The following is a 21,466-nucleotide window of genomic DNA, read 5'->3' on the forward strand; positions in this document are numbered from 1 at the left end:
CTGCAGTGTGGAGAAAACCTTTTCTCTGGCTTGCTGTCAGACTGGCACCAGCTCGGCGTGTGGCAGGAAAACAGATGTCTCAGCAGCGATGTCTTAGTTACCGAACCGGAGCAGTGTCAGTGCAGACTCCTGAAAAGCTCTCTCATTTTCCCAGTGGTAGATGAAATTTCCATGATTTGAAATCATAAAATCACAGAATGGTTTGGGTTGGAAAGGACCGTAAAGCTCATCCAGTCCCACCCCCTGCCATGGGCAGGGACACCTTCCGCTATCCCAGGTTACTCCAAGCCCTGTCCAACCTGGCCTTGGACACTTCCAGGGATGGGGCTGCCACAACTTTCTCTTTGACATTGGTGAACACTTTTTCTTTTCTTAGGTGAGTCCACCTAAGAAAACTCCATCATCTTGGTGCTTTTACCAGTCTTTTACTGCTCCCACTAGGAATTTTTATGTTCAACCAGTATTTTCCCGGTCGATAGCAATTTTTCCTCCTGATGGGGAGATTGATGGCAGCTACACCAGGAGTTTGTTTACCTGTTGTGTTTCCTCACTTTAGTAAATAGAATTGTCCATGAAAGACTCAAACCAAAATGAAGCACTGATGCGAGGGAATGAGATCCAGTGGCTGGAAACTGAATGTTGACCCAGTTAAAATAGATACAAAGTGCTGTGGTTTTAGGTTGGGTTTAGTTAAATATTAAAAACCTGCCAGGCTTATGATGGTTTCTTTACCACAAGAGATCTAGGCAAGGGCTCTTTACAGTAAGAAAAAGTCTCTGGTTCCTTAACTGTCATTGTAGCAGAAGATAAATTGGAGTCTGGTGACCCCTGTAATGGGCCAGGTCTTGTTGTTGATCACAGCGCTCCCTTCTGGTGTTAAAACCTATGGATCTCTGAAGTATTTTCTAAATCTTTGCCTGAGGGCAGAATGAACAGCAGCAGAAAGGTCACCTTTATCATCATTGCTGTCAAACACTTTGGAAACAGCAGAGCACAAAGCAAGAATATTGCTCAATCACTTTGCCCTTATGCTACATCTGTTACCCTTGCCTGTGTTTTGTCCCATTAAATAAAAATCACTCCCCCATCTGTATGAAATCCCACTTCCAAAAAGTGCACAGCAAAACTCTCTTGGCTTCAACGATGGGATCTTGCCTTTACAAAGGTAATTAATGCCTGCTAAGTGCAGAACTTAGCAGTTTTGTTATATAAATATTAATGGTAATTAAGAAAGCAGCTGCTCTTTGTGATAATGAGGCAGTAGGAAACATAGAGGGACTTTTTACAAGAGCATGAAAAATTTAAAATTTAAAGTGAGAATCTGTTCTTGAATTCTCAGTGTATTATTGTGTTGGGGCTTCATCTTTTGCTTTGCCACTTTCTTGTTATTTTCTTTTTAGTTTTTGGTCTTGTTACATTCATTTTTATTTTTTTTTACTACCTTAAGATAGAAGTTTTTAAAGACAGCTTTTCTCTCTAATAAGTGTTTGTACAGTTCCTTCCACAACCAGATTCTGATCAAACCATTGGATACTAACATGTTGCAAATTACCAAGTAATGAAAACTGAATGTTTGTTTGCATTCTAGTTTTATGGTTTATACAAAGCACAAGAAATGTGTACAGGGACTGTATAATGGTTTGCAATGGTATATTTTCAAGAGTGCAGCATTAAACAACTTTAATAAAAGAAAGAACCTGGTTTGTTCAGATGAACAACCCAAGGGAGAAACACATCTTTGAAAGGGAACAGAGAGAACGCAGTGAAATGCAGTGCCAAAGATTTTCAATACTCGACACTCTCCACTTTTCAGAAGGTGATGGTGCCATTTATCTTTTCAGAAGGTGATGGTGCCATTTATCTTTCGTTTCTTCTATATTGTGCTTCTGCATTTCACCAGCGTGTTTGTCAAAACTCAAACACTTTGTGTGGAAGAGCACAGCTCAAGACCTATGTTAGGAGTAAATGTGAATGAGGATTCTTCCTTCTGGCTTTGTTAGAAATGCTCTTTAGATAAGGAGTTGAAAAACAGATCAATAGCTGCCTTTTTTTTTTTTTAAAAAAAAAGGTAGATGCAACTTTCCCTGTTCCATGAGTTTACTACAAAAAGAGAAATTTTCATAGTTGTCACACACATGCCCCTCTCTGGAGATTTCTGGGACAGTTGCAAGTAAAAATTTTTTATCTCATTGCCAAAGGCAGGTGGGGAAGTGTGGAAAGAATGGGAACGAAATACCTCATCACAGACATGGGCTCACCATCTCCTGGTACATCATTTTGTTAGATTTCCATTCATGAATATCCTTTTCAGATGATCAGGATAAATCCAGTGCTCTGACTCCTGTGATGTTCATGAAGTGTTTTCCCTTGCGTGTCAGTGGAAGAAGTTTGTTTCGTTCACCAAGAGCCTTGCTCTTTGGGCTTCTTTTTATTAGTTTATTTTTATTTCAGTCCATTAGCTGGAACTTTTTTGTATGCTCCTGAGAAGAAAAAAAAGGTGTAGACTGTAGCACCTTAGTAGCCTTTCTGAGAAACACTTTTTAAAGTATTTTTTTGGGTGGTCACTTGCTGATGAATACAACAGATTACATTGTAAAATAAGGAACACAGGCAAAACATTTTCCTTTTCAGCAAACCACCATCACTTAACAACAGTCCAAATGCCCACATTTCCTATTTACTCTAAAATGTGTCGAAAATTTCATGGAAGATTTAATACTGAAATGTACTGGCATACAGCCCTCATTTGGAAGAGAAAACTCTGGAAACTTGTAGCCCTTTCACAATTACCCCAGGAAGTGCTCGTGTCCTGCAGCTTCAATATTTGGCGTTCTATTTTCCCTTATTCTGGCACTCATCGTGTCCTTAATGCCTGGCTTTGATCTCTGTCTCAAACAGAACCTCTAAAGTACAGAGTCAAGGGGATGTGGCCTTAATATTCCATGTGCTCTGTTTTTTTTCCAGGGGCCTGTTGAGCAGCAGCTTCACAGAGACCCATTATTTGCAGGACGGCACTGACGTGGTTCTCACGCGCAATCACACGGTAAGGTTGGTGTTCCAGGGGCAGACGAGGCTTCGTCATTAAAATCCAAAGTGCTCCCTGTCAGGATCCGAGCCCTGGAATGAAACAGCTCGATGTGTCATCTCTTTTCTATTTTTGCCTTCAGTATCATTTTACCTGCTGTGATCCTACAATGAATTTTTAGAGAGGCTTCGAAAGAAAGATGTGGGGGTTTTCACCAGTTGACTTTTAAAATTTGTAAGATTTGTCCAGCTTCCTGGAAATATACCTATATTTGATAGTTATTGCAGCCATTGTTGATAAATTATGGATGAAAGCCCTGGTTCTGTTGGTAAAATAACCCTAAGTATCTGATTTCTGTAGTGGCTCAGGTCAGAGGTTTGAAGGCCTGAGTGTCTCTCCTCACTGGGGAAGCCACGGCTGGGATTTGGGAAAGGGGTTGTTTGGTCGGGTTTATTTTCTTAAACCACACCATGATTTATACACACATATGTATGTATGTGTATAATTATGTACACATATGTGCGTGTGTGTAAATAATATATAATAATATAATAATATAAATATATGTGTGTATTTACATACATATATAAAAAAGATATAAACATGGTCTTTTAAAAGAAATAGTTCAAACCTCCTTTATATAAATCATAAACCCTTTAAGGAAGTAATGTTTTTGTCCTCTGACAGCATGAACAACTTAATAAGAAATAATACAACAAGCTATTTTAATTACAAAGCTAATCTTTTATCTGCCTAAGTCCTCTAAAATATTTTTTTATGTTATAGTATTTATTTATTGACTCTGTCAGCAGAGCATTGTGCTTTATGTTCCCATCCATAATGGGCTTTGCTGGTATCAGTGAAAGGAATTATTTCTATGCATAACATCTTACTTCTGAAAAAGCATCTTCATTATAGCTCCAGACCTCCCAAGTAAAGCAATCATTTTGAAAGCTTTCAGTACTTTCATTCTGCTGGATGCTCGTATCTTCTTCAAAATCAGATTGGTAGAAAATAGTCATTTGTTTTAGAAACAGGAAGGCTGTAGAGACTCCTGAAGGAAGTAAAAGGAAATAAATGAAGCACACAAGTCTTTTAGAGATTTACCAGCATTAACAGGAATATGTGTACAGCTCATGATAGGTTTTCCTTACTAAAAAAATATCTGTTTGCATAGTGGCAGTTAGTCCTGATTAATAATGACAGAGCATTTTGCTGCCTGAAAGATATTTTTTTGAGAAAGATGACTGAACTCATTTTTCATTAAGTGCTGCAATATGGTTTAGAAAAGATAAGTCTCTATGATTTTATTTTTATATCTTTTCTTCACTGAGGACATTAATACAGCCTGGAGTTGAAACCAAATCCAATTTTCCATTGAAAAGTTGCTTAGTCAAATTCTGTTTGGAGGTCAAAGCAAGTCAGGTCTGTGGGGCTGTCATTTGGGGAGGTTCTCTAGCACACAAGTCAGTGTTTGGGTTGTTTTTATGATTTATAGCCCTTGAAAATTCATCAAAAGTTGATATTTATTAAATGATCTCAAGCAAGGGCAAGGTACTGTTTCAAGTTTGACAAATCAGCCTTGGTAATTATTTTTAGAGGGTCATCCATTTCATATACTAGTTTACAGGAATAAAAAGATTTGATAGGAAGAAAAAAATAATCCTGCAATTCAGTGGAGTTACTGAGCTAGAAATCAATTTTCTACCAGTCCCACTGCAGGCCATGGTCTGATAAGTTTACATTTTCGATATTGAACTTCGGGATCACATAGCTTGTGGATCTCAGAGAGACTGTGAAATGGGCCACAACAAGGAGCTCAGAGTTAATAAAATGACAAGTTGTATGTGGAGGGGAAAAGAAATCAGGACCTTTGCCATAACTGACTCTTTGATAAAGACGCTGGGCTGCAGCAGCAGCTTTGAGGAGAGAGATATCAGCTCACCCTCCCCATCTCACTGGGGACTGTGTTCAGCCCTGGTGATGCTAAACCCAAAGATTGCTTCCTTAGGAGCTCTGAACTGCACCTCTGCCTTGTGCTTACTTTAAACAACAGAATAAACCTATTTATTTTGGGGTTTAGCCTGTTTCAGGGTGACCATATGAGTCAGTGCTGAGGCAAAGGGCGTTGATTTTTTCTGTCTTACCAACTGGATACCTGTAACTGATAATATTGAAAGAAAGTGAAATAGTGGACTCACACTAAAAGCTTTAACCTTCATAGCAATTGTGACTGAAGTGATTCTCCCCAAAAAAATCAGTCTGTGACTCCCTTCCCTTCCATTGTGGCTTTATCCTTACTAATATGTTACTGACTCTTTATGAGGACTGATGATAAAAACACCCAAGAGTAAAACACTATTATCCTGTTTCTGCTGCTTCTTTCACTGAGAAAACTATTGAGATTTGTATTTAGCAAGTCCAATGTGGCTGTGCCGTGTTCAGTCGCTCATACTAGAAATAAAGATCCCCTAAACAAACATTTTTCCTGGTATAACCTTATTTGCAGAAAATTCGTATCTGAGTCATTCCATCTTGCCCAGCATTTTTATGGCTTTTGCTTTCTTTACCAAAATCAAGGTGGTCTTTAGAAGGCTTTGTAAGTGAAAACCACGGCCCCAGACTGAAAAGGTTAATTAATGCAGCTGGATGGATGTGAATGGACCAAGTAATAAAAAGGCACAGTGAGATGGCTGTCAGGTTGAAGCAGGACTGATAACTTTCCTTTGCACTAATAAGAGAGGAACCTTTTAAAGAGTGTTTTCGGTTTCCAGGTGGCATTCAAAGGAGCCATGAGAAAAGAAACGCTGAACGGGACACAGTCATTGCTTTCCAGCCAGTCACATAATTGGGAATGTAATATAACCTTTAGTCAACAATAAAATTAGCCTTGATTCCAGACAGATATGTGTGTGTGCTCAGAAACTATCTCTGTTGTGGGTGCCTTTTGCAAGCAGTGAATTATTAAAGAAATACAATAACCGAACCACAAAATTAAATTGGACAGTTGCCTCTCAAAATAGAAGACCCTCTTATTCTTGGTTGTTCTTAATAACATGCAGCTATTTGGTTGGGTAATTCAATAAAAGATTTCCTTTCCAGCCTGTTTTCCTTCCCTTTCATTTGCTCTGTGATTTTTTTCAAATAATGGGGTTGGGATTGTCTTTTTATACTTTTCTTTATACGTATTTATCCCTTATGTGGATACAAAAGTGTAAATGCTTTTAAATAAAAATAAGGGTCTATAGAAAGAAGTGAAATGTGGCAGCTGATTTTTACATCTGATTAATTATATAAAATATTCCATATTGTAGCTTTAAATAAAATAACACAGAAAAAGGTGGTCAGTCACACAAATTAAACACCACTGACCCTCTTAAAAATCCCCAAACTCAAGCAAAACAAAAAACCTGTAGGTTTTTAGGGTTTACAAAGAACCCAAGGTTTCCATTTAGGAACCATTTGGCCTGTTAAGCACAGTGAATATTTTGTGGGACATGGAAGGCACTGTCAGTGTGATCCTGAATGCTGCAACCTGAAACTGATAATCCCTTTGAAATAAAAGGGATGGAAACACATAAAAAAAATAGAGGGCAAAGAGCATTTATGACTATTGAAATGTTTTCTGGTTTTTTGCCATCAGGGTCACTGCTATTACCATGGCACTGTGCAAGGGGACCCCGACTCCTCCGTCAGCCTCAGCACCTGCTCTGGACTCAGGTGAGCCAATATTTCACTATTTCTGCTTAAGAAACCACCCTGTAACATGTTGAGGGTTTCTTTTTTTTTTTTTTTCCCTTTAATTAATGTATGAGTATTGGTGAAGGATCTGGAGGACCAGGAATGGCTGAGGGAGCTGTGGGGGCTCAGCCTGGAGGAAAAGAGACTCAGGAGGGACCTTCTTGCTCTCTGCAACTCCCTGACAGGAGGGTGACAGTCAATCAGTCTGTTTTCTCTGGTAACAAGTCAGAAGACAAGAGGAAATAGCCTCAAGTTGTGTTGAGAGGTTTAGATTGGACATCAGGGAAAATTTCTTTGCTGAAAACGTTGTCAAACACTGGAACAGGCTGCCCAAGGCAGGGATTTACTCCTTCTGGAGGGATTTCAAGGACATGTGGATGTGGCACTTGGGGACATGGGTTAGTGGAGGGCTTGGCAGTGCTGGGGGAATGGTAGGACTTGGTGGTCTTAGAGGGCTTTTCCAACATAAATGATTCCATGATTCTACTCATTTTTCAAATGTTAGCCCAATCTCTACAAATCATTTTCCCTCTACTTGCTCTGAAGACGAAAAAGAAAAGAAATAGATGGGGGGTTTTCCAAGAGCCATCCCTTTTCTCTTGCTGCACATCCCTCTCTGTGCCCTTTGTAGCAATGTGGTGCTTGGCACATTTTTGGGCTGGCAGTGCCTGGTGGCCTTCCAGTCCTCCTTGTCCCCAAAAACTGTCTCACCATTAATGTCAGGGATGCTTTGCAGCTGTGAACTCATGCATGTCCAGCAGCCTCATCATTAGGAGAGGTGGCTCAATAAATTGCCTTCATGATGATGCTCAGCATTAGGATTTTAGCTTGTTGTCAGAAGAGTAGCAGATCCCCATCACCAAAAACCAAACCTCTTCCTAGTTTGGGAAAGGCATAGGCTGACAACGTTTTAAGTACACAATGGACACAGTTCAGGAAACAATTATCTTCCTTACTTGGACAATCAGAGACTGGTATTTACTCACAGAACTGTTCCAAATCACAGTAATTAACTGTAAATTGGCTCTAGTGTTCTCCCTGGAAACCCCAGTTTTCCTGTCAGATTTCCAGCTGTCTCAGCCTTTTCTATGTTTAATTTATCTACAAACAGCATGAGTAGCTGGAATCTTTTTCCCTTGATTTTGCATTTTGTGCAATAGTGGTATTGTCAAGGCTTTTATAAGGGAGCTCTGGGACTGAGAGCAGCAGAGAGAGCAAAGTGTTGGTTACCAGGACCCCTCTCCCTGTGGGAATGACCCACTTGCTGTAGTGGATGGGGATTCCTTTGACTCATTCCCACACAGAGAGGGGCTTTATGGGTGCTTCACTATATATCTAGCACCTTCCACAAGTTTATCTAATTAACCCCTTGCACGGATCGTGGCAGTCAATGTTCACCTGTCATTCTCATTGTAAAAATATATGCAAAATTTTAAATTATATGTGAAAATATAGTGCAGTACTCTCAGTATTTTAGTCAAAGGGATCAGAGTGCTGTAAGGTCCACAGGGAAAAACTTGCACCATGTGGGACAAGGTCTGCACTGATGTCTTTGTTTCAGAGCTATCTGAAAAATTCATAACTCTCAAGAGAAAATACTCTCCTCCACATTAGAAGTATTTTCTTTCTTCTCTAATGTGCTCTTTTTACAATTGTCGAGCTCACAGAGTTGTTTCCCAGTTTTAGGCAGTCAGATATGTCAAGGCAGCATATGCTGGCAGTGACACTTTTCTCTCATCTGGCACTACTGCAGACAAATCCCCAGAGTGCAAGCTGACAGTATTAGGCTTCTTCTCCACTGGAAAAAAATGGAACAGCATCTTTTTCAAGACAAAGTTTCAGAAGTTTCCTTTACAATGCATGTTTTGTTCTAGCAGGAGATCAGCTGAGGATACACCTCAGTGTCTGTGCCCATTTAGCTGCTGCATTTGCTGCTGAGGTTGGTAAATAAGGTGTCCCTTCCACTATCCCAGGTTGCTCCAAGCCCTGTCCACCCTGGCCTTGAACACTTCCAGGGATGAGGCAGCCACAGCTTCTCTGGGCAACCTGTGCTAGGGCCTCACCTCCCTTAAAACAAAGAATTTCTTCCTAAAATCTCAGCTAAATCTTCCCTCCTTCAGCTTAAGGCCATTCTCCTTGTCCTCTCACTACATTTGTCCTTTGATCTATCACTACATGCCCTTGATGTCTATTAAAAGGCTTCATAATGCACTGTCAGCTCCATGAACCATCCAGGGCTTCTCATTAAAACCAGTCAGGAATAAAAGCCCGGGTGGTGTGAGATCCCAAAGTAGCTTGGTTGAGGTCCTGAGAGCACTAAGCACCTTCCAGAATCAGGCTTGCAGTTCACCTGTGCCACTAAAAAACTATTGTGGCAGTGCATCCGTCGAGAATTTGGGGAGAAAGATGCAGTGGAAGATGTCCCTGTCCATAGCAGGGAGGTTGCAACTAAATGGCTTTTGTAGGTCCCTTCCAACTCAAACCATTCTTTGATTTTCTGATTTATTGCACGTGATCTAGTCTGAAATAATATGAGGGGAAATAGGACAGTTCAAAAGTACATCGTGGCTTACTTTGCTGGCAACTTTGCTAGCTTGAAAGAATAGTTATGGATGGGATGGGATGGGATGGGATGGGATGGGATGGGATAGGATAGGATAGGATAGGATGATGTACTGGAGCAGGGACTCTTGTTTTTCCGTGGCTTGCTAAAGACTGCAAGGTGCAGGAGTAGGGACATGAGACACTGTGTGACCATGGAGCCCCAGGTGAGGACAGTCCCTGGAGCAACTGGTGGAAGGAAAGGCTGGTCTCACTTTCAGGCTCTGTTCCTGGCTTTGTGACAGTTTCGAAATGAATCAGACAAATCTCTCCGTCTCAGTTTCTCCATCTGTGAAATCCATTTAATGATTTTACCCACCTCACACAGCTGTGGTGTGGAGCTGGAGTTTAGGTGCCTGAAAAACATCTATTGAAAGGAAGTGCAGGCTGTTATCTCCCTGAAATCTCAGAGCATTAATATCCCCCCACTCCCACTAGACAGGCACCTTGGGCACTGTTCCAGATGTGAATAGGTAGGAACTGTGTCTTCTTCCTCTGGATTAGGAGAGTTCATTAAAAGACATGAAACAAGTCATAAAGAAAAGGTTCCCCACTTTAGTGTGCTCTGACGCCTCAGTGCTCAGCAGTAGGCAAAGAAGTAAAAAGGATCATAGGAATTACTGAGACAGAAATAGAAGATAAAACAAGACCCCTCATTACCACTTTATAAATCCATAGGGTACTCATGTCTTGAATTCTGCATGCAGTTCTTGTTTTCCCCTCCCCATCCCCACCTCAGAAAATGAAGAGGTATTATATCCAGAAGAGGTACAGAGAAGGGCAAAAATTATGATCAAAGGTAGGGAACAGCTTTTATCCAAGGACAGAAAATAGACTAGGATTTGTCACTTTTGAAAGGAGATGACAGAGAAAAGGGGCAGGATGAATGTCATGCTGAAGAGGGGACAATTACTGAATATTTTTCATAACCGCAAAATTAGGAGACATCAAATGGAACTTTAGAGCAAAGGAAAGTACTTTTTTTTATTCTCCACATAATGAAGCTCTGGATCTCACTGTCACAGGTGGGTGTCAATGAAAAAAGTATCAGTATATTTGAAAAAGATGAGGCAATTTGGGAAGGGGAGCTCTGCTATGTTCTTATATCTCACCTCTGAATATCTGCTGTTGGCCAAGGCCAGAGATGGGGTGCTGAGCTGGAGGAACTTAGCTCTGACCTATTACAACCATCAAGGTCTCCCTTACAGTGCAACCACACGGTTGAGCATCTGAGATGTGTTATTAGGTTGTAAACATGATGTGATTATTCTGTGATGAGGAAGAATCAAGTGTGAAATCTGAAAACTAAGGCAGTTTTGACTAGTTTACATTTATCAGGCAGATAGAGGGGTGAGAGATAAAGATGAGTGAGTAGGCTTGACTCTCTGACAGACAGACACACAGGTATTCCAGCTCTGTTACATCCTCACAGACACAACATTCAAGCTCCTAATTTCACACAGAAATACAATGGCATAAATACTTGGATTGACACTGATAGCTGCCTAAAATGCAGGTTAGAAGAGAATATAATCATGCCATAATCTGTATCCCGCTGGCTCCTCGCGAGAAGGAAGGGCTGAATGGCAGAGAGGAGACAGTAAATGCTGAATGCAGGGGATGGGAACAATAGGTAATCAGGATTTCTGCTGCCTCCATCTGGATAAGAAAGCCAATTAGACTGTCAAGGCTTGTGGGAAGTTGAAGGTATCACAAAGTCAAGTCCTTCCCTTCCCGTCCCCAGCAAATGCCCTCCTCTTTACCTAGCCTGGAGGCCCTTCAAGTTTTTAGCAAATAATTCTGGCCTGTGGCCACCACTCACATCTTCTGCGATAAATTTGTTTAGACTCGAATGATTTTTCCCTTATTACTTTCTCAGTTCAGAATGCAGCAAACACACAGAAAACTGCAGCACAAATCTCCGTGGTCCAGGGGCTGGCACAGGACCCTGGCACAGGAATGTGCAGCCACAAAGGCATCTGCAGTGACCTCTTGTGGAGGGTGGGGGGGGGGGAGCTTGAGACAAGCTCTCAGAAATGCCTCAGTAGTTTAAAAACACAAATCTTACAGGAAGCCTTTTCCTTCTGAAATATCAAAAACATGTTCGAATAGCCTAAGAATCTCTCAGAGTTACCCAATTCCTAGATAATAAACCCATTCACACACTCAAAAAGTACTCAGTCGTTGTCCAGCCTCATCAGCAGCTGCAAGAGTCTTGTGTCCACAGTGGCAGGGATGGGATAAACCCCCAGAATACTAAATTCTAATACTAAAGGGAATAGATTTTTCACTGGAATTACACAGTGATGGTACATGAGGCTGCCAATACCAGAGCCATCCATTTTTCAAATGGTCTGGCTGAATTCACTGTATCCCAGACACAGTCAGCTGAACAAGGGATTTAAATGTGACACTCCAGACATCAACTATTTAAAAAAGAAATGGAAGTAGGAAACCAGTGAGGAAAGAAAAAAGTATAAATTCCTCATGACTTCTCAAGCATGATTTCCCCATGGAAGGGGAGATTTCATCCAAAAGTTAAGTTAGGAGGAAATCACAGTTGAGAAAAGAACTGGTTTGGATGTGTGCTTTTCCTCCATAATTTCTGAAGAGCTTTTAGCTCACATAAACATCCCATGTGGTTTGTAATTTATCTGACCGTGAGACTACTGGAGGATTTTGAGCTTAGCATTAAAATCCATTCACTTTCTGGAGTTTCATAGCTTCTGAGTGCTGTCTGCTGGAGGAGTGAACAGCTCTTGGATCACAATCACCTCTGGGATCTGACATGAACAGTATGTCTATCCTGTGACCACTGTGTGCAGTCTGCCCCCACATGCACAGGGATCACTGCTCCTGCCAGGACAGGCATGAGGGATGATCCTACCTGGCTGTTTGAACCTTTCCCTTCTCCACCCAGTCTGATTCTGGCACTTAATGTGATGTGCAACTTTGAATCAACCCTTTATTGCCACACTGTTTCCTGCACAGTGCTATAAAACCTGCTCACTAAATTGACACTGATGCCAGCATCTCTTTCCTCCTTCATTTTTCTCTGCTTCCCTCAGTCCGGTTTGTCACCCTCCCAGCTGAACCCACACATGACACTTTCTGTGACAACAAAACTATTGTTTCTTGCAACACAAATGCTGGACATGAGATTGCATTTATTACCTTCCATTCAAGTAGCTCCTTGCTTAAATTCCAGGCATCAGAGTTGCAGACCAATCTGCATTCACTCTGCACAGATCTGTCTTGCACTGAGAAAGGATTAAGTGTCTGCTACAGTAGTCTCTGGCCATGACCATGTTTCAGACACTGTGCTAGAGAATATATTTTCAGGTTAATGAAAGACATTGGCTGGAAAAAAACTCCCGTGTGAGTAATGATGTGTCTGTGTGAGAACACCACCACCACTCCTGCAATATGTAAAAACAAGAATGCTACTGCTTTCACCTGCCTTTGAGATGTTGCCCTTCGTTGCTTTGGGTCAGATAGGTTATTTTAATGGAATCTGGCTGTGCAGTGTAGTAGGGTAATGGGGGTTTTTTGTCTGTTGTGTTGTGTTCTTCATCAATAGATAATTACTGTCCGTGGTTACTAAAATTCACCGCTTTTTAAAGGTGAGGAACTGATGCAGAAGAGATGACTTGCCTTTCCAGGGCAGTGATGGAGACAGGAGTATTTCTGCCTCTAGACTCTGTATTTCCCAGTCCTTTAAAGTTAAAGAATAACCAAACCATTTGGAAGATATCTAAATATCAGCTATCCTATTAGAAAAACAGTCAATAGATCATCTTGCTCATTTATCCCACTCGTATTCATCTGCAACTTATTAAAACAGCCTAAAAGTGAAGTTTTCGTTCACCACTTCATTTTTCTCCCTCTTTTGTTTGTTTGCCTGCTTACTTGCCTGGGAATTCGTTAGACAAAGTCCTGAGAATGAAGAATGTAGAAGAAAAATAAACAAAAATGCCCTCTCACTGCGTGGATCCCCTCTTGATATGCTGCCTGCAGAGAAACCCTGCAGGGAGGGATTGCTGCGCCACGAGCATTGTGAGAACAGCACTCCAGGGCCACAAGGCTTCAATTTTGGTACCTCTCCACCTAAAACTCATTGGAATCCGTGGCACAGCTGTGGGATCAGCCCCTTTCCTTTTGAAGCTCTGGCATTGATTGTGAAATGAAGATCCTGCAGGTTTTTAGGTGGCACATGAGCACTGCAAGGTTTCATTGTGTCTGTGAGTGTGTGGTGTGTGAGCACAAGAGCCCTCTAATTAATTCCTTGCAAGCTGAGAACATTCCTCTTCCAGTGGTAATAGAGGTTTTTATTATTATTGTTTAGAAATGAGTATAACTGCGAGCTTCATTAAAACCAAATGTTTAATTGCATTTGTGGCTCTCAGGTTTATCGATTGACTTAACTTCCCCTGGATAGTGCAGCAGAATAATATATAATAGTCTCATATAATGCTGTTTTAGCCAAGTTTTACTTCAGCATCACAATTTCTCAGACAAGTATGTGTTGATGGTTTATGTTGGCAGGGCCTTTGCTTCTGCTGACAAGTTGGAAAAGAAAAATCCCATTTATATTTTGAGATTTCCTAAAGCCTGTTGATTTATGAAATATAACTGGTCTTGCTGTAGCTTTTGTTTTGGTTTTCCTCTTTAAGAGAAAAAAAAAAGTATCACATTTGACTTTATTGACAGTTTAAATAGTGAAATTATTCCATTAAAATTACATTCACCCTGATTGAGAGACTCCTGGCAAGTTAAATAGCAATTAATAGCAAATTAATTATATAAGTTATGTTTTAATTTCTTTTTCTTTGAGATGGAGAGAGTTCTCCCATCTCATAGACACGTTCCCCATGTGTCCATATAAGGAAGTTGTCCACATCCAGAGCTGACCATCAGCAATGTGGGTGGGGTTGGTTTGGTGCTGACCCCCCGGGCTTGAGCGGGAATCGAACCCTGTTGAGAGGTAGAGTAAAAAATTAACTCAGGCTCAAGACTACACTGGAGCTGCTTCCAGCTGGCTGGGAGCCTGTGAACCACTGTCTGGACATGCTGCATGGTATAGAGATTTTTTCCTCCCTCTCTGCTACCAGTGATGAAAAAGGCAGAGTGATAGGGTTAGATAGGGTTTGGATTGTCTCCTTTCTTTCCTGCTCAGCTCATTTGCAAGGTCTTTCTGACTTCCCAGCATTAGTTTGTTTTGGGATTGGGGAATACTCAGATGGCATGAATTAGACACCTGGGGACCAAAAATTGAAGAGTTTATATTGCATTTTTTTCCCCAAGTATTCATAAGCTTGGGAATTCTAGTAGGTTTTTTTACCTAGTAGAAGTACTAGTAGAACTCCCACAGATTTCAGTAGAAGTTGGTGTTTTGGACCATCCACTTCTTGAGCTCTCACTGAGGGGGGTTGCTGAAGTCCCTTTGGGCTTCCTTGTGTGATTTTTAGTTGGGGATCTGTAATTTAATATTCTGACTATTTGTCACATTGGAAAACCTTATATTATTTAGCAATAATACTTAGTGAAAAATAGAAAAATTGTACCATCTCGTACTTTGGGGTCTATAGGATGACTCAGGTAAGTGGGAGAACTCTGGTCAAGAGGGAGACACAGAACTGGTGACAGAGTAACAGAGGCTTCTTTGAAACACCTGACAAAAGTGGAGGGAAACAGTAGTTATGGATTTATTTTATTTGCATCAAATTCTTAGTACTGAATGACTGGTAGATTTTTTTGGTTCAGACCAAAGAAAGAAAGAAACCATAGCTTTTGACTAGTTACATTCTTAAGGTGCTGTACTTGGCACTGGTCAGTGGGGGGAAAATGCAACTGTAGGAAAAGAAAATTAGTCAAAACCAGAGAGCTGGCCAAGAAAATTCATATTTGATATTCATTATCTTATTACAGATGGTCACAAGCCAAGTGCTGATATCCTGTAGGCAGCACTCAAGGGATAAGTGTGCCTTAAATGAAAAGTATGTTTGCCTTTATGCCTAATCTGCAGATTTTCTTTACCATGAGAGTGCTCCACATGCAAAGGTGGAACTGTCCTTAAAGGCTCATGCTTGGGGTGGAAGTCAGACAGCCCTGAGTCTGATATGCTCAGTAAAAAACAAAATTAATCACTGGTATATGATCATTTGTCCATATCTTCTTCAACTAAAGAAAATGAGGGGTAAATAAATGGTTATTTAGTTATTTTAGACAGTAGTTGGATATTCAAGGGATACTTCAGAGACTTGGCATTGATGTGGCATGTTTTGGATATGAACTCCTGAAAACAAGATGCTGGCTTTAAAATAGGGGAAAAAAAGATGGAAAGATTTCTACCCAGTAAAAGAATACTTCTGAGTCTCTCCCTTCCTAGAGTGTTTATAACTAAAGAAAATCATTTAAGTCTCTAATTTTTAAAGGGAATGTTCTGAGAAGTACAAGTTTAATGTTAAAAATAAAACTCTTCATGGTTTTGTATTGGTTTTGAGTTGCCAGCACAGGACTGGCCTATTTCAAACAGTGACTAATGGACTCCTGCCTCCAATGCTCATTCCAGCTGCCTCCAAAATTAAATGATTAATTGCACGAGGCAAAGACAGCAATCCTTATTTGATTGTGCTGATTACAGAGTTGCTGGTTACTGGAGTAAAGGGAATACGCTGTCCTAGTTTCCTAAATTCTCCAAGGAACTAGGCAGGTCTGATAATAATTTAGAAGTGTGGGGTGTAAGGTTACTCAAATCAGGGGTGACCTGCTCAGAGGTCTCTCGTATGTCACGGATGCTCTTTGTATCCTGGCTGGAGCTGCAAAGGCCCTGTGATAAATCAGTCCTGCTTTTCCAGCTGTGATCCATCACCCACAGCCTCCTGTGTGATGGCTGAGGAATATATCTTACCTGATCTGCCACGGGTGCTAAGGAAGCTAGAAATGAATTATCGGCCCCTGAGCCTCAGTTCACATCAGTAAATGCTGTTGTACAGGCTTTAATATCATGGCTTTCCAGTCTTCTTTTTTCTCTTGGACTTTTAGCTGCTCTAGTAACAGTGGAATGCTTGTCTGTTGGCTTGGTTGAACTGGTGTCAATGATGTTCTGTAGCAAGATTGTGCAGCTTGGAATGAGTATTGCAGTTAGCTGGTTAGGAGACCAAAGACTTTGAATTTCTTCATCATATCTTAGAATAGCTAAGGCAGCTTTTTCCCAATAATATTACTTTTTACATTTAAATGAGTCTTTATGCTGTCATTAACCTGCTTTTGGGTCCTTCTTCTTTCTCTTTTTTTACCTTTTTTTTTTTTTTTTAGCTTTCTGCAGAAGAATTGTACAGTGCCATGTATTGGTCTCAAAATGGTTGTAGTATCTTACCTTTGTTGCCACACAGACAGAAATAAAAAGGGCAGACGCTTCTAAAAAGACACACTAATAAAATGCAGCCAGTTTTGTGCTGAAAAAGGTTGCTGTTTAATAGCATATAGATGGTATAGAGCAGTTTAGAGCAGGAACTGAGGAAGAATGCCTTGACCAATTAAAAGTTTTATGGAGTTCCAGATAGGTCCATTGTAATTACTGGTTCAAATTAAGGGTTCAAAACCTTCATAATTTAAAGACAGGAAGAAATTAATAATGAAGTATAGCGTCCAATGTAGTGTCTAATTGATGAATTTTTACACTACGTCACAAACGTTTATCCATAGTTTAGTAAAGAGAAATGGGTTTAAAAGAATGTTTTTCCGTAGTCATGCAGATACCCAACAAAACCTGATGTCCAACTCCATGTAGGAATTATTTAGGACCCTCCTGTGTGGTTGGCAGAATGTGGTCAGGCACAGAATGTTAAATTCCTTCCTTACTTAGTAATTTCTACCTGAGCCCTGTCTGCAAACCTACTGCATGCCTTCTAATGCTGTGCCAGTCCTGATGTACAGGAGTTTTCTTACTTTGGGGTCTACAGTTGCAGTTACAATTAGTCATTCCAGAGGTCTTGCTGGAGATGATCCTACTTTGTGTCATATGGTACCAGAAATCCTATTCCAGCATGTGTAGACCATGGACTCCCACCCCACACTATTTGTCTTTGCTGTGCTGGGCTGAACGAGCAGCTTCCTTAGAATTGGAAAGATCATGGAATCATAGAATGGTTTGGGTTGGAATGGACCTTAAATATCATCTGGTTTCACCCCCCTGCCATGGGCAGGGACACCTTCCACTAGCCCAGGTCGCTCCAAGCCCTATCCAACCTGGCCTTGGACACTTCCAGGGATGGGGCAGCCACAGCTTCTCTGGGCAACCTGTGCCAGGGCCTCACCACCCTCACAGGGAAGAATTCCTTCCCAATATCCCATCTAACCCTACCCTCTGGCAGTGGGAAACCATTCCCCCTTGTCCTGTCCTTCCAGGCCCTTGTCCCAAGTCCCTTTCCAGCTCTCCTGGAGACCCTTTAGGCACTCTAAGTTCTCCCTGGAGCCTTCTCTGCTCCAGGCTGAACAGCCCCAACTCTCTCAGACTGTCACATATCCAACCTTTTGTCAACTTTGTTTTGCTGTAGCATCTTAGAATAACAGGCCAGGACCCAGCACAAGAACCAAAGATTTTTTTTTCTATTTGGTGAGTTGTATGGAGCATACAGGGGGAGAGGTTTTTGGTTAGGAGGCAGCACATGCAACCCAGAATTGCTACATGTCCTAAGTTCTTCCACATCTTTCTTGGAGCACCGCACTGTTTCTCTTCCTAACCCCTCTTTCCTCTTTTCAGCTGAAAGTAGTGCAGCAAGAGCTTTTTCATTGATGGAAAATCTGAGATCCCCAGAGAGCAGGTGCTATTGCTGTCGAAATTATTATTTTGGGCAGTAAAATGAGTTAAACAGGGATACACTGTTAATACATCTGAGTTTCCCTCTGCTGCCCCACTGTGCAATATTTAATAACCGTTCTGACACCGCAATGCCTCTTTCATCTGGCAGAGCCAATGCTCAGTGTTTGGTCTAAAGGTGTAATGCTCGCTGCAGACCACAATGGATGGCTTCAGGCTGTGCTTTTCCTTACAAAGGCATTTCTCCAGGCTTTTGTTCATTCCCATTTGCCACGGGGCCTCAGAAGCACGGGCTCCGTGACTCCCTCAGCGATGGCAGTGCATCACCGGGAGAATGGAAAACAAATAAAACACAAATATAATTTTACTCTGCAGTGCAGCATTTCAGAAGAGACAAATTTTCTGTGAACCATTGCTTCTTTTAAAGTATAGTGTGCTGCAATGACAAATACACAACTTTGATGTTTCCTGCTCCACTCGACCATGACATTGTAAATCAGCGTTTTGCTTTCTCATACTCCATCATTATTAAATCTGTTGTAACTTTGTTGTAGTTCCAAACCATGCATCTTACTCTGCTCTCCTCTGTCCCAGGGGAATTATTGTGTTTGGAAACAAAAGCTACATTCTGGAGCCATTAGAAGGTGATACAAATGAACACAAGATCTACCGAGCAGAGAATCTGAAAATAGCCCCAGGATCCTGTGGCCACCAGCTGGACATCTCTACCACGAGAACTGATGACAATGACACATCACACCATTCTCAAGCTGTCAGGGTAGGTGGATGATGCACTTTTATATGTCTGGTTGGTTGAGTACATCTCTGGCAGCATTTCCATATTGCTGCCTGTCAAAACTCTGCTACAAAGAGTCTCTGCTGAGCAAACCATGAACCCACATCATCAACTGTCAGTGTCATCTGCTTAAGTGCAGGCTTGAAATTACTTGTTAAAACTTTATTACTTTTTCTCGTTCTACATGCATAACTTACTTTTTACTTTCTTTTCAACATGTTATTTTCACCATATTATGGTAATATATTTTGCTTCTTGCGTGATTACAACCAGAATTTAAGACCCCCTAAGTATACTGAGCAATGTCTGGAAAAGCTCTTGCCCACCCAAGGTGGAGGAGAACATGATAGCTGTGATGCTCTGCTAATATCAGGTTTTGAAACGTTACATTCTGGTAGGAAAGTCCTTTATGCAGACAAAACAGATTCTCACCATATTATTTTACAGATGTATTATTGTAGTTGCTTTTGTGTAGGCAGAAGTACACTTCATGTGAAATGCTAATAGAAACTGTAGGAAATTAAATGAGCTAAAAATCAGGAAGAGGAAATACTGCAATGATTTTGTCTGTGTATTGGATGAGCACTGTAGAAAAGGCTGCTTTAGGTGCTCAGAAATTATATAATAATAAGAATCTGCCCTCTGCATTTATTAAATGTCACATATGGGGATTTGTACTTGCATGTAGGACTAAGTCTCTGCATCTGGTCAATTGTTAAGGAAAAAAACCTAAATTACATCCCTAGACATTATTTGTGTAGTAGAATTATTTTATGTTTTAGGAATATTAAGTATTACATCTAAAGTATTAGCCTTTGCATATACCATTTTAAGAATTAAATGCATTTCTAAAAATACCTATGGGTTGAAAGCATTGGAAAAGTACTTTTCATAACTTTATTATAATTTTATTAAAGTTTCCACAAGTTCTTCATGACTTCTGACTGAATTTCACTGAAGTAATCAAAGCAACACTGAAATAAAATGTGTACACGTAACAAACTGATACAGTCAAAGCAATTTATTATTACCCTTATGGTTCTCACATTTTGTTGATGGCTTCAACCACATCCCAGAATTCACTTTAAATATCTGAAAACTGTTTTTGCTGTGGTTCAGTGGACATAATTATAAAACCTGTCAACAGTCATATCATATGGATAGGTACAATATACATAATGAGTGTCTTGGATGCGCTTCTAATGTAGGAATTTTGGAAGTTGTCAAATGTAATGTGTGGAGTGAGTTTTCGTATTTCAGTGTTGTCATCAGCTAAGCAAGCTGTCAGGACACACTGAATAAAGGTGATCTACAAAGTAGGGAGACACAAGGCTGCTCCAAATTCCACTGAGTGACAGACTTAAGCAGAAATCAAGTCTTAATTTCAGGGGGATATTTTTGTTCACTGCTTTCTCCCAGTTCTCCCAACTCTTCAGCAGAGCTGAAATGTGAGATCAGTGTATCACAAAGTTAGTCTAACCTTTGGGTTCGATATAAGTACAGATAAATGATGGGACACGCTGCAGACTCAGCTTCCCAGATCCAAACATGAGCCTCAGCAGAGCAATTCAGGTGATGCACAGATGTCTGCAGACATGTTTTGCCCCATTGGAGCGGGGGTACTTAAATACTTGGTCATTTCATGACTCAGTGGACCCTCAAATTGCAGCAGGGAGCGTGTTTTCCAGCTGAGCTCCACTGAGATCGGATCCTACAGAAAGCAAGGCCGATGTGCAGGACAGCACCTGCAGTATGGAATTTTCTCTGTAGCCACAAAAAACCTTGTGGTGGTGGACACAGATCAGGCAGGTGAGTCATTTGGGGCAAGTGGGTCACAGAGAAAGAGAGAGGCTACACCACTGCAGTGTGAATCCAAGCCATGCTAATTCTGAGGCAGAGAGGCATGAGGAATGGCTACAGTTGCATGGGATAGCAGTTCTGTGGTAGAAGCAGGGGAGAAAGATGACAGCCAGTGGAACAAAGCACATTGCCCCCCATCTGTACATCTGTCATGGCTTTATTATTGACTCTTCATTTTAGTCCTGAAGGATTAACTCAGGCAGTGGACTGTGCATTGATGCAGCTGGCTGCAGAGAGCAAGCTGAAAAAGGTCATAATTGGGTATATTTTATAAATAAATATTGTATCCTAGGAATGCACATAGCCTTTGGGTAAATCTCAGGAACAGACTTGTTATGCAAGGCAGTTACCAGAGGCTTATGTGATGATACACTGCCAGCCAATTTCTCTGCAGCAAACTCTCTCCAGTCCAAACAGTTTTACTCTTGGTAAGAAGTAAATGTTTTAAACTGACTGATGTAACAGAGCTCTTCCTATATCTTTGTACTTGGATTTTCCTGGGTCATCTTTTCTTCTACATTTGGAAGAGGGTAGGGGGCACCTTGTGGGTACATTTCTCTTCAGGATCTTGTAATAAATTTCAGGACAATGTTACACTTTAGTGTCTGAGAGATCAATTCCA

At 40.9% G+C, this 21,466-nt stretch overlaps 1 protein-coding gene across 2 annotated transcripts in view; it reads left to right on the forward strand.

Annotated features, from left to right (window-relative positions):
- Window positions 1-21,466, forward strand: part of ADAM12 (ADAM metallopeptidase domain 12) — a 182,842-nt gene that overhangs the window by 101,089 nt on the left and 60,287 nt on the right. For both annotated transcript variants that reach the window (XM_027655327.1, XM_027655326.1), the window contains exons 4-6: window positions 2,965-3,043; window positions 6,669-6,745; window positions 18,783-18,966. In XM_027655327.1, the coding sequence (XP_027511128.1) occupies window positions 2,965-3,043; window positions 6,669-6,745; window positions 18,783-18,966 (340 nt within the window). The remainder of the gene's footprint in view (window positions 1-2,964; window positions 3,044-6,668; window positions 6,746-18,782; window positions 18,967-21,466) is intronic.

The sequence above is a fragment of the Corapipo altera genome, unplaced genomic scaffold (assembly GCF_003945725.1).
Source record: "Corapipo altera isolate COAL_440 unplaced genomic scaffold, ASM394572v1 180, whole genome shotgun sequence".
Taxonomy (NCBI): domain Eukaryota; kingdom Metazoa; phylum Chordata; class Aves; order Passeriformes; family Pipridae; genus Corapipo; species Corapipo altera.